Here is a 14,546-nt window from a genome sequence, read left to right as displayed (position 1 = left end):
TTCCGTCATAAGCCCAAGCTGAACCTCCTTCCATCAGCAATTTTCCCAGGTTTTGGATTCCCTGGGAAACGGGAAACATAAATTTAAATCCCGTCAATTCCCGGGATCCCAGGTATTTTTTTTTAAATTGCCATAAAAACTATTTTTAGTACATGTAGTATCCCTCGTATACTATAAAAGCATTGCCAATAGTTGAATCCTAATTGTCAGTAGGTATCATTATTGTAGGTACTGAGAATAGCTTTTATAGCACAAGGCCTGGAGAGCACGAGCAGATCTCGAGTCGATCTCTTTCCCTGCCGACCGTCGTCGTGTCAAGTCCAAATTGTAAACCCTTCTTAATATTAATAAAGTTTTAGTTTAAAAGTAAACGCGTGCATTAATTAGTCCGAGTTCGTACACTTCAACTTGGCGACGAAGATAAACGAAGTGAGTTGTAAGTAAATTTTGATTATTTTGGTTGTCGCGTGTGCAAAAAGTGATAAAACGTCCGGCAAGTGAACACGTGGTGCGGTGAACATAACCTAGAAACATGCCGCCGAAAGAGGAACCAACAGCTGAAGGTAGCCAAGCCCCGGTCATCCGGACTGGTATGTTTGGACAGATCGAGCAGTTTGTGGTTGGTGAAGACTGGGACGAGTACCAGAACCGTCTGGAGATGTTTTTCATGGTCAATGAAACTTCGGAAGAGTTAAAAGTGCCAGTGATGTTTACGGTTGCCGGTCCAAGTCTGTACACTTTGGCCACAAGGTTGTGTGCTCCCGATAGTCCCCGTAAGAAGACGTACAGTGCGTTGGTTGAACTATTCAAGGCGCACCTAGCACCGACGACAAACGTGGTTTCGGAGCGATACGCCTTCGGGAAGTGTGAACAGCTCGCGTCCCAAACAATCTCGGAGTTCGTGGTTAACCTCAAAGCTAAAGCACAGTCGTGTGAGTTCGGGACTTTCCTGTCCGATGCTCTGCGGGACCAGTTCGTCGTGGGGGTCTACGACGAGAGCCTGCGGAAGAAGCTGCTGACGGAGTTCGGCTTGACCTTCGACAAGGCTTGCAGCATTGCTCGGAGCTACGAGGCCGCCCTGAATCAGAACAAGGAAATGTCGATCCAGTCCGAGGTAAGGTTTGCAAGAGTTCAGAAGGTAAGTGGTCAACAGTCTATGGGCGGAAGGAGAGGCCAAGGTCAGGTGAGTAACAGTCGTTTCGGACCATGCTTCCGGTGTGGACGCCATCATAACCCAGCAACGTGTCCGGCGCGTGACTGGAAATGCTACACGTGTGGAAGGAAAGGCCACATCTCTACATACTGCGAAGGTGAGTCTGAGCAATCTGGTTCGGAAACTGATGACCGCCGAAACGAGGATCGCCGCGTTGCAGAGTTGTCAGAAAGCGTGGAAGTACTTCGTCTGAACATGTGCTCGGAAGTAAGTGAGTCGAAGAAGAAACAATAGTCTTAGTTTCAAAAGAAATTCAAGGTCGAGTCGTCAGTATTAGTCGTCAGTAGTAGTCGTCAAAGTCAAGTCGTTGTCAAAATGCTAGCAAGTAAAATTAACCAGATCTAGAGTCAAGTGAAACGTTTCATAATGTCCTCAGTCGTCAGTAGTCACTCAAAAAGTTATCCGGAAACTTTGGTGAGTCTTAGTTTGTCGTGGGAGAGATGTAGTATCCCTCGTATACTATAAAAGCATTGCCAATAGTTGAATCCTAATTGTCAGTAGGTATCATTATTGTAGGTACTGAGAATAGCTTTTATAGCACAAGGCCTGGAGAGCACGAGCAGATCTCGAGTCGATCTCTTTCCCTGCCGACCGTCGTCGTGTCAAGTCCAAATTGTAAACCCTTCTTAATATTAATAAAGTTTTAGTTTAAAAGTAAACGCGTGCATAATTTAGTCCGAGTTCGTACACTTCAGTACATATGTTTTTAAACCTTAAAATCATAGAATAAGTTTATTGTCATGAACTGGTGAGAGTCTAGACTACAATCTTAAAGGGGAAAGCAGTTGGTATTTTTAATGTACTTTGTTATGCTTTAGATTTTGAATCAACTGCAATTCTTGTGTGTTTCATGTGTTTCAGATTAAATAAGTAAATATAAGCTTATAGAAAAATGTATTTTATAAGGTATGAGAAAAAGAAAAAAATGAAACAATGAAAATTACATCCAGTCATTGTTACATTTTTGATAAGTTTAGAATTTTGTTTTTTTTTAAACTTATATTTTAATATTATCGTTTATCTTCATTTAAGTCCGCCTTTTGGTGCAAATCAGAACTTCAATATAAGTTGGAATAGTAGATTTTACAGCATTATTTGGTGTACTAGGTTTTTGTTTTGTTGTTATGTTAAATTTTAACCAAATCAATCAGAAATATCAAAACATTGTGCAAAAATGTGGATTCAACATTTTTCCCAAAACGATACATTTGTCCCAATTCACAGAAGATGATTGTACCGAAATATAAATGGTAAACTATGAAAATTTATTTTGAATTAAAATAACATTAATTAACGTAAATTATAACCTAATATTTAAACAATACATAAAATTACACAGAATTTTTTTTAAATTTGTACTCTAAAATTTCAACAATTTTCCATAAAAAGTAAAATTCACGCTGTCTCAATAACATTTTGAACGCTATAAAAAAACTAATCAATTACTCAGTATTCAACTGTTCCACTATTTTCATAACAAAATTTAAATTTCCTGACCAAAATATGTATTTTTTCAAGTTCCGGAAAACCGGAACAAAATATAAAATTTCCCGGGATTCGGGAATTCCCAGTTTTTCAAAATTCCCGGTCATTCTGTCCCGGGAAATCTCAGGAAGGACGCACTAGCTGATTAATTCAAAGTGAGGAACAGAGTTTACTGGTATTAAATGGATTAAGTAAGTCAACTAAGGAGAAAATTATCTGATAATTGAGCATAATTATCCCAAAATTTAGTGAAGTTTGATGAAACTTGTTTGAATGCCTTTGATTTAAAAGTAAGCCTAATCTCAAAATGAAATTAGATCAAATGAAACAAAAATGATGCAAAGAAAGGTATAAATTTGTCAATTCAACAATAGACCGATTCTTAGCAAAGCTACACTAAAAAGTCACTTTATGAAATTTTCAATACAATATTTTAAATTAAAGATTTAATTATTATTATGATTGCTATGTTCTTCAAATACGTTTTCTTACCTCAAACGCCAAAAATATTGACCAAATAAGGACTGCAAGCCATTGAATGGGAGATGAGTTTTTTCATAAATCTGCTCCTTTCGTTGTCCCGTCGCGCTAAGAAATGGCTGGCAAAACTCAAATTTCAACTAATTCGTTCAGTTCATGGAGCATAAGATTCGTTTTTCAATTTTTGATAATGTGTAGAAGAGCAAAATAAAAATAATATATGCTGGCAAAACTGTAGCGATTATATTGGAGTGCCTTTTTAAAATTCCAGTTTTACGATATTGTCCCGTCACGCTACTTTTTTTTATTCAGGGGTAATTCTCCGCCAACTCACACAGCAGTTGCCCCGACCCCTCTTCGATTTGCGTGAAACTTTGTCCTAAGGGGTAACTTTTGTCCCTGATCACGAATCCGTTTTTTGATATCTCGTGACGGAGGGACGGTACGACCCCTTTCATTTTTGAACATTGTCTGCACTACAACTTTGTAGAACATTGTTACACTCTTAAAAATAACCCTGCAAAATTAGAAATAACACGAAATTTTAAAATGAAAAATTTTGTTCTAAATGAAAAAATGACCCTTCGAAAAGTACACTAAATTTCCCTTTAAATGACATGTTCCAAAAATGTTTACAGTTGAATAACGGAAAATGGCAGAGTTTTTAAAACTTTTTTAATGTTTTTTCGATGAATAATACGGAGTTCTGAGTACGCTATCAAATTGGGCGTACAATTTTACATAAAAGTCTCTTTGACACCAAATTTCTATCTCATCACCGTTTCAGGCTGCAAATTATTGAAAAACACCACTTTTTTAGCATGTTCGAAAATGGAAGGGGTCGTACCGTCCCTACGTCATGAGATATCGAAAAACGGACCTCGGATTCGTGATCAAGGACAAAATTTACCCCTTAGGTCAAAGTTTCACACAAATCGAAGAGGGGTCGGGGGAACTTTTCCCGATTTCGTGTGAGTTGGTAGAGAATTACCCTCAGGAAAAGCACAGGTACAATATTCTTCATTCTACATAAAATTAATTTGTAGGAAAATGAATTATCTTTCCAAATATGTAAAAACATTAGGGGGGGTTTCTTCTTTTATTTTGCAGTAGTTTTAAAACATGTTTGGATTACTCTGTCAAAACAAGGAGATAAGTCAATGGCATAAATTCAAACATATTTTATATTTCTATTTTATTCATTATTGCAGAGTTGTTTAGCCGAAAAAATGTATGATTTGAAATGCACTTGAAACAAGTTGTATTTAAATGTTCCAAACTCAATGAATAACTCGTGAAGGTTTCTAGCAAATTTTTCATGAATATTTTAATTTTAATTTAGCTTTAAAAGTTTCTAGAACATTATGACATTTTTATTGGAAATTAAAAAATCAAAGTTTATCATTCATCTTCCCTTTAAAATTGCCTTCGAAAATCAGGAGCTTGATAATTTTTCATTTTTTTTTACACTTTACCATAATTTGGCATTCGTATCATATTTTTCAAAATGATTCCCAATTTTTGATGTTATTATAAGTTTCAACAGTTTAAACACTGCAAAATCCTCTTTTATTCGATTACACATTTGAGCAAATTTTAAAACCTTTTGGAAATAGTGATTTTTTTTGCAGCCCACAACTTTTAAACTAAACAATTTGTTTTCCACAACAACATTTTTGGCATGCTAGAAAATATTTGAAAAAAAGGCTTGATATACTAAATTTAAAGATATTCCCCTAATGTTTGTTTTACCTTGGCAATGATCAATGGAGGATCAATGGAAGGCTAAAAACAAATTTAAAAATTCAAGCCAAACTTAAAAAAAATGCAATTTGTTATATTTTTTTTTTGCTTAAGGCTCTGAAAGGCATCATTCCCGATCGGCCGTTTGGAGGCCATGTTTGTTTTGGAAAAACTTTCAAATCTTGATTCAGAATGTTTCAATCAAAAAATTGTTTACTTGTGTTGTTTGTAGAAGCAATTTACATAAAGTGAAAAATAAAGTTTTTTTTTCATTTCAATTTACTATTTCTGGACCCTGAATTCAGAATCATCATTGACAGTCATTGCTCCAAAAGTAAAAGACACCATCTACCACCTTAATATGGCTAGAACTATGGGACAATTTTGAGTAATTTTATCAAGGACATTATTCTGGTCATACAATAAATTGCAAACGGATTATTTAATTATTGATATCCCGCCCAAGGTAACCAATAAATTGTTCGAAAATTTTCTAATTGCGTGTAGCGAAATATTTTATTTTTTTTTTAAATTGCTGAACCTTTACTTAAGGGTACTTTCAAACTTAAGTAAAGTTATTGAAGTCTTTTTTCAAGATCACTATTTTGACTATTTTAAGTATTGTTATATTTTTGTCCTCTGTTATTGGATTTTTTTGAAATAATTTTAGATAACAGAATGAGCTATTTTTCAAACAAATCTTTGTTTTTTATGTTATTAAATTATTGTCGAAAAGTATTGTTGCGTACATTATTCCCGACTGTATTGAACTTTCAAGAATCATTGCCAACATTGAGCCAAAATTATATGTTTTATTGATTAAACATCTTTTTTATAAAATCATTTCAATTATGGTTCCCTCGATTTGCATAAAGGAGTACCGTAAACCGGGGTGACTTTGATAGGATTTCAAATTGTTTTTAGAATATTTTCCAACAGGTAAGGGTTTTCTCAAGATTATTATTTTTAAAACATGTACTGGGGTAGGCCACACTAAGTCCATGCACTATTTTGGAAAAAAAGTTTTTTCAGTAGTGTTTAAATTCTTAGTTTTAATTCCGGGGTGACTTTGATAGTCATAGTTTTTCTTGCTAAAATCATATTTAAGATGTTCCAACTTTAATTTTACGTTAAATTTACCATCACTAAAGTAGCTGATATAGTTTGTAAGAAAAAAATCAATGTTTATGTTAAGTTAACTAAGTTTATAACCTTTTTAACAAAATACATATAAATTTTAGGTAAAATTGCTAAAAAGTCGGAATTTTGCCTGAAATTTGTTAAAACTAGTTTTGTTTATAAAATTATTGAAAATTCCTATAAATTTGAAGATGTTTTTTTAACTGTGTTTCAAAAACACATATTTTTTTTTATTATTTGAGAAGTTTAAAATAATGACTTTCATTAACATTTTCTTAACTATAGTTAACTAACTTTTTAAACTCTTCAAAATTTTATGAAAACTTCTTCTTGAGGAACTTTGAACACTTCTCTACCACGGTCAGTATGTTTCTGAACCATTCCTTACGTTTTTTAATTGTACTCTTCATTTTTCGGAAAAATCGCAAACCTATCAAAGTCACCCCGGCTATCAAAGTCACCCCGTTTTACGGTATCAAAAGATCTAATTTAATCCACTTTTTTTCCTTTCAATAATATTCAATTAATTATTTGATAATAATTTAAGTAATTCCGAGCACATTTAACTGATTAACATAAAATTCACCCATTAAAATTTTAGAGGTTGTTGAGGTACTCTATTTGAAATTAAAATTCTTTAGGGATAGGATAATTTAACTTAAATTACAGGTTTGAATGAATTCAAAACAGCTACATTTTACAAATGTGTAAACAAATAAGGAAAGAAATATGTTTGAAAAAAAAAACAAATAAATCGTTTAGAATTCTAATAACAATGTTTTGTCCATTGTACAATAAAGAAATGTGTCATTAGAAAAAAAAATATTGAAACTCTGTTAGCAATGTTTGCCAAGTAAAAAGCACACTTGGAACTGGGATTTTTAACTGGCAAAACAACGTCATACATAACATAAAAAAATAAAACCAATTGTCTTAATTTTCACTCAAGATCAACTTATGTTCGATTCCAATACTTGAATTTAACAAATACGTCTGATTTGTTATGCTTATGATAGATTGGAGATTAGAAGTGATGTTGATTACAGACACAAGTATTTTTAAAACATATATCTGAAAAGTGTCTGAAGTCATTGAAGATTAGATCATAAGCTCGACCCAGTTATGAAATAACAGGCGGTTGTCGTGTGATCCTCTTAACCGAATGTCATGAAATAAGCTTCTTTGCACTTTTGCTGCAAAAATCAATATTTTAAAAGACCATCTTGAGAATTTATTGTGTTGAGTATCCTCCCCTCCCTTCTGTTGTGGTGTCATCGCGTCACTCATTGTTGGAGGAAACATAAAATAAGTTTTTCTACAACTTTGCCGAACACATCAATGCTCCAAATAGCCAACAGAAAAAGTTAGGATTGAGTTGACACCCTGTAGTGGTGTCACCCTGTACGTCTATATTTTTAAAAGATAGCCCTGTTCATATACAACAACTTTCCAGAAGACACCATTTACCTAGGATGCACTTGAAAAGAGTTAGAAATAAATGTCGTACTCATATTACGTAAATGTACTGCCAGTGTTGTCAGAAAATATAATTTTCTTAACTTATTTTCCAATCGAACTTTTGAAAACGCTATATCTTTTTTCAGAAGAGAGATAGGACCATACTTTCTTCGGGAAAGTTTTAGAGGACAATCAGGGCTACACTCCTACGGTATTGGTTTTAAAATTCAGTGAAACCTGAAAATTATAAAAATCAAAATACAAAAAAGTTGGTTTTCCCATACTAAATCCCATACAAAATTGAATCGCTTTGCGCAAAGTGTGGGCTGAACCAATCGCTCCCAAATTTTGGGGGGTTGTTCAGGGACCCAAAAGGGACCGAAAAAACTTTGTTCTGGGTTGATTTGATCAATTTGAAAATTTTCCATATAACGACGAGCCAGTCTAATATATATATATATATATATATATATATATTTTTTTTTTTTTTTTTTTTTCAAAAGATTGAGAAGTATTACGAAATGGTCAAGATTGTTTTATAAAAAAAGTTACGTTATTAAATTTTTTTGGTGCTTATAACTTGAAAACGGTGCACGATATCGAAATCAATTGCAAATTGGATTTTACATTCAATCATTATGAATTCAACTTTTTCCAACGTTTCTCAAAATCATTACTTTTCGAAAAATTGGGAACACTGTTAAATGCATTTTGACCAACCTGTGACCAACCTCATAGCTGTGACCAACCAACATAGCTCTTAAGATTGTATATTTTGTCTTTGTAAATTTTGTTTGCTTGAAAACTTCAACCAAAAAAAAGTTTTTAAAGTGTAGCTATTGTTTCTCAAAAGTCCTAAACAATACCTACAACTTTGCCGAAGACATCAAATCGATCAGAAAATTCGTCCTCAAAATACAGATTTTTAAATATTTCAACAACATTTTTGGCATTGACAAAAATCGGTGATTTGATTATCCAGAAATTTCGAGCATTTCGGATAATCAATTCTAGACTGTACTTTATGCTTGGAAGTTTGAAAAAATAATCCTGATTCTAACCTTGTTCAGTAATTATCATTGATTGACTGCATTGTTTAATTTATCTCTTTAGTCGAAATTATTTCGTATTTTGCGTAAGTAAGTTTAAAAATGTTGTTCGATAATTGTAATTTGTTTTTTTCAAAACATAGATTTTGACGATTTGCATTCGTCCTGTAGGTAAAATTATTTTATGAAAAAGTTGTCTTGTGGGTACTTTTTGAGAAATTATCGAAAAAGTCAGGAAAAAGTAAAAAAAATCAAGAATGGAATTTTTGTCGCCACCCTGTAACTTATTAACGCACACGTGGTAAATCGATGTTGACATTGCATTCCAATCCAATCGGCATTGTTCGACAATTTCGAGTCAATAACAAATCAATCATTCCGATCGTAGCAGGGCTTAGCCGCGGCAAGTCGTCGATCAGTCATTATGAGTCCGTTATCTTCTAAAAACCCTCTCCAAAATAATAACCTACTATTGCGTTGCTAGGGGGAAGAGTGAGGAGGGCTGGTAGTGAGCTCACTCATTCTTACGCGGCGCGATATCAGCTTGGAAACTGCACTCCAAGCAGGCCTTGGGTGCGATACAAAGTCCTAATAAACCGCGTGCTATCTAAATCACCCGCTCTGTCGGAACCACCCAAGCCAAGTGCTCATGTTTCGATCAAAGCATGCTGAGTCATCGTAATTGTGAATTTGTGTGGTTTGTCGTAAAAATAATTGCATCTTTTTTTATGGGGCGTCAAATTTTCAAGCTCATTAGAGTGATTTTAAATCACTCGAAAATTTTGTTGCAAAAATGCGTTGATTTTGCCAAATTATCATCAACCCAAAGCAAACAAAGCACACCATGATAAATTAAAAGCAAACTGTTTATTTGCAGTTTTAATAATTCCGCCGATTTGCGCGCCAAGCAGCGCAGTTTGTTTACATTCGATTTCCGCGGCTTGCTTTGCTTTGCGCGCGCGAAAGAAAGAGGCTTGCGGAGGTCAACCGGCTGCCGGCTGGCTGATTTACTGACTTAATTAGAGGTCGCGCATAAAATTTACACTGATCCGCCCTGCTACGGCGATTGCAATGTGTAAACTATTTTTGCAATTATCACGCCTGATTATCGGATCGGATCCTCCCTCCGTTGAGCGGTTGTTTACAAATACATTTAGTAACAACCATGTAACAGAGCAGATCACCCCGACCACCACCAGCAGATGTCATTGTCTGATAACGCCACAGCCAGTCAGTTATGACTTAAGTCAACAATACTGCATCAAGGGTGCATATTTACCGTTTCAATCACTCATCAAATATTGACAGTCGAAGGGAATGATGGCTACATCGCGCATTGTGTTCAGCCGTCAACATGTGGCGTGGCATGCTAGGATGGTGATAAACCTTCTCTCATAAATATAGATGGAACTGCAACGGCTTGTCAAAATTTACTAGCATGCTTCGATCCGGTTTCCGTGGCCGTGGCCCCCGACTGTCACTTTGGCACACGCCATCTCGCCATGCTCGTGCTTCCTCGTCGACACTAACTAGAAGTCTGAACAAAAAAAAATCGCAGGTTTATTTTTAAAACCAGTCAAAATATGTATACAATGCTCGCTCATCCGACAATGTAAGAAACAAATCTTGCCAACAGGGTCGAAATTAGGAGAGTTACTAATTTGCTTAGTATCTTCTGAATGCGGTCGCCACAATCACGCCAAGCGGTGATGATTGGCGAGATCAGTATTCAAGACACAAGATTCTTCTCCATTTTAACAGATAGATTTCATGAAAAATGATTCCTATTCACAATTTACATAATAACATCCACGTTTCTTAAATTAACATTTTTTTCCTAGATGTCCAACTTGTTTGAAAAAGTGATCCCTCTTTATTATGATTCATTGATCAAATGCCATATCACGCCCACGCCCATTCCCATACCCAATTTTCTAATTTACACTTACACACCCGCGTTTGGTACGGTATGTCAACGCATCCTTCCTACCCTGTGAATTCTGTCAAATATGATCCGTTGAAAATGCTTCAATAAATTTTAATCGTATCTAATCCAACACAGACGTAGCCAGTCCGATAAAATCTCATTTTCGTATTCCAAAATTTTTCAGAACTTCAAAAAATAGGAATTTCTCACCCAAAAAATGATAGCAAAAACTGTTTATGAAAAAGTTAACATCTACCACCGAACATAATTTCTAAATAATATTAAAAAATATTAAAAACTTTATTTAAAAAAAAACTTAACAACACATTTATTTTAGAAAAAAATCTTGTCATAATTTTGACTAAAAGAGAAAACTGAAACAATAAAAAATAAAAATAATAATTGTATCCTGATAACAATAGGAAAAGAAAGGAGAATGGCAGAAAGTTAAAAAAAAATCTAATTAAATAATTCAGTTAATAAGATCTTTACCTCTAATTTCATGCGAAATTTGAAAGAGACTTATTTCAAAACGCCTTGAATCTATTTTATAATTTACAATATAAATATTTTGTTGAAAGTTTCTATAAAAACAAACAAAATGTTTTACTTGTTTATCATTGAATACGAGAAACGTTTGGATTTTCTTTGCTTTTAAAGTTTTTTGTTTATTTGATAAAATGAAGTTACGTTAAAAATACTTCTATCAGTTGAATTTCATAAATAACAGGTTTTTTCTTGACATTTTCGTCATCAATATTCAATAGTAAAGATAAATAAATTTGCAACAGTTATGTTTAAAGAAACTTCTTATCCATTGATTCAAAATTCAAATAACGAAATAAATTGAGTTTTAAAAAAAATAGAAATTTAAAAATAATATTGCTAAATCATTCAAATAATAGAAAATAATTTTCAAACGAGTATGCTGGGGTTCCACACTTTTCCCAACTTTTTGACAAAAAATCGTAAATTCCCGACTTCTTCCTGATTTTTCCGACTTTCCCGATTTACCGACTTAAGTGGCCACCCTGTTAGGGTTAGTTTACGCCCCAAGCACTTTTCTTGTCAATGTTGTCAACTGTCAAACATCAGAGAACACTCGAGAATGTATTTTTGCACAAGTGTAGGCGGCCAGCCCTACTGCGTGGCGTTTACCGCAGAGAGGATTTTGAGAACAGATCCCCCTCCAAGTTACACCTCCAAGCAAAAAACCCATAAAATGATAATTGGGTCCTAAAATTAGGTTTAAATTATGTGATATTCACAACGATAAAGATTATTTCTCTGAGTACAATAACCCTTTGTACGCCCGTAAAGGATTTAAAATTGATTTTAAAATCAATTTTCAAAAATTAACTTCGTGGCCCTTCTTGACAGAAAAGGTCCTACTTGACAGCTCTTTCCAAAGGGACCATAATTAATCCATCGAAAAAATGTTGTCTTGTCAATTTTTTGTTATGCATTAAAATGAAAAAAAGTGATCAGAAAAGGTTTTCAATCGTTTTTTTTTTACCGTTGTACATAAACATTTACAGAGAGCTTTAGGACTTTATTTTACGATAAAGTTTATGAAAAAACAAACAAACTTAGTGTTCTAACTGAAAAATACAGGCAAAACAATAAGGAAAAACGAGTGAAAAATTGTAAGGGTGCTATGATGGAAAAATCTTAAATAAATGTTAATGAAAAAATATTACTATTAAATTGAACAACCCACAAATTCTAGAGCAAAATTTAAAAAAAAAGTAAAAATCGTATATTTAATCTACAAAAAAAAACATTTTCAAAAAAACTTTAAAAAGAAGCATGTTCAGTCTAGAACTCTACTCTATGACATTGCAATGTCTACTATGATGCTGGTAAACAAAACAAAACAGATATGAATAGTTTATTGCTCCCGGCGTCGTCGTCGTTTGCGATTTGGCCACCATGTGATGACCACCCACCCCCCCACAACATTATTGCAAAATGTTATTTTTGACATTGAACTCGGCATTTTGTGGTATTCTGTTTTAAATCGCAATTCTTATTTTCAACCGGTTCGAGCAACTTTTTGATTTGTTGAAAATTTTGTTATTATTTTTAGAAATTTGCTGCGTCACCTGAATAAAAAATTTCATCTAATCTTTGAAATAATTTTGTGAGATAATTGCTCATTTCTAAATTAATTACGGTCACTGGGTAGCCCAATTCCACGAGGCTCGGTTACGAGACGTGAAGGCAGCATACTCATCACGGAAGGCTCTCAACCAGTGGACTTCGCTTGTAATTATGAACGCCGGTGTTCTCTCTAATTAATACCATTACGTTTTCTGAAATGAAATCCGAGACGAATAGAGTGAAGTGAGAGTAGGATTCCATTACAGTCATATCTGAGGTAGATTAATTCAGGGACTTTCATGGCTTACTTGATGTCTGATATTTTTAAAATTTCATCTTCTTACAAAAAAAAAAATATCTTTCTAACCTTCCAGCTGACGGCATGACCTACTCGTTTGGAATTTTCTACGACGAGTTTCTGGACTACTTCAAAGAGGGCAAAGGCTACACGGCATGGATTGCTTCGATCCTGGTAGGCGTCACACTCTGCTCAGGTAAGTTCCCCTTCAAAAACTAGCCACCCATTTCCCGACCTACGTCAAGGCACATTTTGTTGTTGTTGTTGGCGCAGCCAGCACTTTTCGGGAAAAGTCGGGAAAGCCCAACAAAACGGGGTGTCGTCACGGTCAAGGCCTACTGCTGCTTGTTTGCTCGACGAGCACGAGCTGTGTGACAAACACGTGTTAGCTCCTGCTCCCTCGCCTCCCCTTTTAGCAACAACGGCCTGCTTTGTTGTCTGATGGTGCCCCTCGTTCCGATGCTAAACAAATAACAGGGCCGCTGCTGGAGGATATCGATTTTCTCTTCTGTTTACTGGAGAGATTTTCCAATGATATGGCCTGCCCCTACCCCATTTCTTCCACCCTTCATCAGAGCAGATCTAAGATATCTGCTCGAAGAGAAGCGATTGCCTTTCCTATTGTCTTTTGGCGAGAGGGGATGCTGGGTTGTTTTACTTGCTCTTTCACGTTTTTGTAATCACGTTTCACTATTGAAGCCCCCCCCCTTTCATCGACTTATTTTCCATCAGTGCTGAAGACTCCTGCGTCAAGAGGCACGTGTTTGCGAAGCAGTGAAAGGGCGAGCGACTTTTCTCGACAAGTGTTGCAACTTGCAAATAGGAGCACTTGAAGGAGGTTGACAGTTTGAATCAGTTTCGTAAGCTATTAAATAAAGTTAAAAAATATATTTAAAAAAAACTCATATTACAATTGAATAAAGTCTAAAAAATACAAAAATAAAATAAAATGCTGAAATATTAAGATACTAAAATACTAAAATACTAAAATACTAAAATACTAAAATACTAAAATACTAAAATACTAAAATACTAAAATACTAAAATACTAAAATACTAAAATACTAAAATACTAAAGAACTAAAGAACTAAAATACTAAAATATCAAATATCAAGACTAAAATAGTAGTTTTCTAAATACTAAAATACTAAAGAACTAAAGAACTAAAATACTAAAATATCAAATATCAAGACTAAAATAGTAGTTTTCTAAAATACTATAATTTCGATCGTTTGTGACTGGGTTTTGCCTTATTAAACTTCTATACATAAAACTCTAAGAGATCGTTCTTTTATATCGTAACTGTAAAACAATGCAGTAATCGTCAAAAATGTCGTTGTCGATGGCGTTGTCATTTTTATACCAAGTTTTCCACTTTTCCTCCAACGAAACTGACTACTATATCGACTTCATTTTGCTGGGCGAAATAGGACGCTGTCTATTTTTACGCGATGGCTCAGCACTTTTCCACTTTTGCACTTTCAAAAAACGCCATCTACAATATTGTTGAAACTTGTCAAAATTGTCCTTGCAAAGTTTCTTTACTAAAAACTCTAAGCGTTCTTTTCCAAATTGTTTCCGATTGTCCAAATTGTCAAAATTATTAAAACTGTTAAATTGACAAAATTGACAAAATTGACAAAATTGAC

General features: G+C 34.3%; 1 protein-coding gene across 4 annotated transcripts in view; it reads left to right on the top strand.

Moving 5' to 3' along the window:
* The window catches only part of LOC120422528 (monocarboxylate transporter 12), a 30,511-nt gene that overhangs the window by 12,704 nt on the left and 3,261 nt on the right, over positions 1-14,546 (top strand). For all 4 annotated transcript variants that reach the window (XM_039585990.2, XM_039585989.1, XM_039585991.2 and 1 more), the window contains exon 3: positions 12,973-13,092. In XM_039585990.2, the coding sequence (XP_039441924.1) occupies positions 12,973-13,092 (120 nt within the window). The remainder of the gene's footprint in view (positions 1-12,972; positions 13,093-14,546) is intronic.

This window comes from Culex pipiens, chromosome 1 (genome assembly GCF_016801865.2).
Source record: "Culex pipiens pallens isolate TS chromosome 1, TS_CPP_V2, whole genome shotgun sequence".
NCBI lineage: Eukaryota > Metazoa > Arthropoda > Insecta > Diptera > Culicidae > Culex > Culex pipiens.
Note: the sequence above shows the minus strand (reverse complement) of the source record. Positions and strands in the feature narration are given on the sequence as shown.